This window comes from Ascidiella aspersa, chromosome 6 (genome assembly GCF_963924565.1).
Source record: "Ascidiella aspersa chromosome 6, kaAscAspe10.2, whole genome shotgun sequence".
Lineage (NCBI taxonomy): Eukaryota > Metazoa > Chordata > Ascidiacea > Phlebobranchia > Ascidiidae > Ascidiella > Ascidiella aspersa.
Window position 1 is genome coordinate 19,282,548 of NC_139452.1, and position 2,861 is coordinate 19,285,408.

At 38.7% G+C, this 2,861-nt stretch overlaps 1 protein-coding gene across 1 annotated transcript; it reads right to left on the reverse strand.

The window, feature by feature from the left end:
* LOC146140622 (uncharacterized) lies at window positions 1-1,977 on the reverse strand. The gene is made up of 3 exons (XM_083392665.1): window positions 1,862-1,977; window positions 498-640; window positions 1-167 (listed from the first exon to the last, which is right to left on the reverse strand). Exons 1-3 carry the CDS (start codon window positions 1,975-1,977, stop codon window positions 1-3), a joined length of 426 nt encoding a protein of 141 aa, XP_083248791.1.
* Between the last annotated feature and the right edge of the window lie 884 nt (window positions 1,978-2,861).

Sequence of the window (2,861 nt, forward strand, 5' to 3'; positions counted from 1 at the left end):
CTAATACCTCCTCGGTTGAATGTAAGGCTCAATAAAGGACATTGCTCCGAGCAATGGCCAGCTATTCACTGGGCTGTAGCCTGACCCTGAACGAATATTATTGGATTTCTTTTTTATTTTAACAAATTTGTCTCTGAGGGATTTCCATTTTTCTTTTGCATCTTTTACTGAAAAATAGTGAAAAATCTTTACAAAAATAATTCAAATTGTAATATTCAAATAACTGAGAAGCTCAGTTTTTAATAAGATGACACAAACTGTATTTTATAACTATACTGTGAGCTCAACTGTACTGTCTGAATTCAACTGTCAAGTATACCTTCTAGTCATCATCTAGTAGTAAAAATTTGCTCATATTTTATGAAAATTGTTACAAATAAGCCTTAAAATAACATCAAGTATAATAACAAACTTTAGGATAAATGCATAGCACCATAGCAAGTTAAGTTACTGAGATTAAACTGCATTATTTAATATACCAACTACTTTATACCGACCTGAAATATTTAAACTAGTTGAAACTTGCTGCCAGCTATTATCCTTTGCATTCCGATCATGATAGGCATGACAACTAGTGTCATACAAACTAGAGAACTCTTTCACTTTATTAATAAAAATCTCATCCATTATAATATTTTTTCTTTAACTTTCAATGTTGACTATAACTAGAAAAAAGATGGTAGGAATCTAGACCAGCGCTGAAAAATGGAAATAAGTACTACAAAAATTTCTAGCATTTGGCATAGTTGCCGCAAAAGGCACTAAATATATACCAAATTTCCTAAATATTCATGTTTTTCTAAAGCAAATACCAAAAAAATAACACAAACAGCAAAATGTCTTTCACTGCCCTTCAACGCTAGGTTTCACGCGACAAGCGATTTTTCGCTTCACAAGCGATTCGGCGCGACGACGCGCGTCGCGTCGCGTCAGTGCGCACCAGTGTAAACGGTTACGCTTAAATCAATGGAAGCGATCCAGTGTCGCGTCGCGTCGCTTGTAGTGTAAACGGGCCTTAAACGGGCCTTTACGGTCCCAATCTATTGCTGCTTGTTCGTTTTTATTAACCTAAAATTGAAAAAAAATTAGAATTACTTGAAGCAAGTGGGTTGATTACGAGAATCATTAAAGTCTTTGGCCGATGAATCTTAGCTACTTCTTCAATGAGGATTGTCTGCAGTCTGATTACAAGTCCACACAGTTTTTGTTGGCTGGGGTTGAGCAAGCCAGCAAGCAACAACCGTTCTGTTTATTGACTGGACATGACTGGGCTATGTATTAGCCATAAGTGGACATGACTGGGCTATATTCATTTAACGCTCTGGCTTATATACAAGTTGAGAATTTGCATGAAAAAGAAATGCGACACGGAAAAGCGGAAATGTTTCATAACCCGAAACCTAAAACGGAAAATATGTGTCACACATAAACATTTATCACACGCGTTCTGGGTCGAATCTGGGTCGCGCGACGGAAACAATGTGTCATAACATAACATTTATCATGTGTGAAAAATCAGGATATCTGGTTCTCAAGAGACAGCGGAAGCTGTTTGGTAAGTGACACATCGCTGACATTATTAAGTGGAGTTTAAAGCGTGAAAGAGTACACATTTGACAATATACAACTCGACAAACACCTAAAATGACCCGAAATGCTACAGACACTCCCATGCGAAACAAGGCGCCGGGCTGAATGTATAAGCACGGCTTTCTGATTGTTTTGGTTTGTTCAGTTATGTTTTGTTCTTGTGGAATGTTTGTGGAAACGTTGGACGCGAAATGCGAGAATTGTCCGATCACTTGCGCAAAATGTGCTTTGTTTTAGATTCATGTTTTTTGAGAAATGTTCTCTTGTGTGCCCTGCTGATCCAAGTTCTTTTTGTCTTGGAGACGCTGATTTGATGTTAGCTTTCGCTGGATGGTCGAAAGTTTCTTCAACGAGCCGGCAGAGCTTATCTTTTGCTTTTGTAGACATGCATTCGTGAAACGGGTGGGGAATCCCCTGTTCGGTGCTCAACAATTCTGACGTCACCGGAAATCATTGGCTGGTGTGCGCGCTCGCTCGCCGTCCAACGTTTGTTGTAAAAAATATCTGAAATTCAAAGTGTATTTCGGCAGCTGTTGTTCCAAACTATTGGCGGGAGTGTTTTGTTGCATTTCTCGACATTCAGGCATTTTGCACTTCGATTATAAACATATCCTTTACTCTAATTTTATATATATATTTATATGGGCCGAAAATTTATTTTGAGATCTAATATATTATACGTAGCAGTGTACACTTGCGATTATTGGACTTGCTTGCGTTTTAAAAGTATCTGCGAATCCGTTTTCCGTTGTTTACTGTGTTAAAGCAGGTCATTCTACATTAAACGATTTCGGCCGTCAGCGAAACGAACAGATTAAGCGGCGAACCGATTGAAAACCACTCCTTTTGACCGATTAAGAAACGAGAGAACTTAATTCATTTTAGCGCCTAAACGAGAGAGAATGAATTAACGAAATAGATTCGAATCCGGCTTAAACCTGCGCCGTGCATATAAACGGGCTTACTGTTGGCAACCTGCAGCTCTGAAGCCGCATGTGGGTATTTAAACTGTTTCGCTGTCTCCAGTAACTGTAACTACCCAAAGGACGCCGTGCATATGAAGGAGTAAGGTTAGTTATGAGTCTCATTAGAACACTTTGCCTCGGTGAAGTTTCCTTACTCTTCAAGATGGGGGCAGAAGTTGTCGAAAATTGTTCATTTAGCTGAATTCTGATATAGATTCCACATTGTTTTTGGCTAGAAGTAAGCGAAGCCCGCAAGCCGTCGTTATATTTATTTTAAAGCTCTTGCTTATAAGGAAGTTTAGAAGA

What these genes read in the sequence shown, in the direction of transcription:
- LOC146140622 (XM_083392665.1), bottom strand. Translation starts at nt 1,977, where the DNA reads ATGTCTACAAAAGCAAAAGATAAGCTCTGCCGGCTCGTTGAAGAAACT. An exon ending in AAAGAACTTGGATCAGCAGG is followed by an intron (nt 641 to 1,861) that starts GCACACAAGAGA and finishes TGAAAGTTAAAG; the next exon opens with AAAAAATATTATAATGGATG. An exon ending in AACTAGTTTAAATATTTCAG is followed by an intron (nt 168 to 497) that starts GTCGGTATAAAG and finishes ACTATTTTTCAG; the next exon opens with TAAAAGATGCAAAAGAAAAA.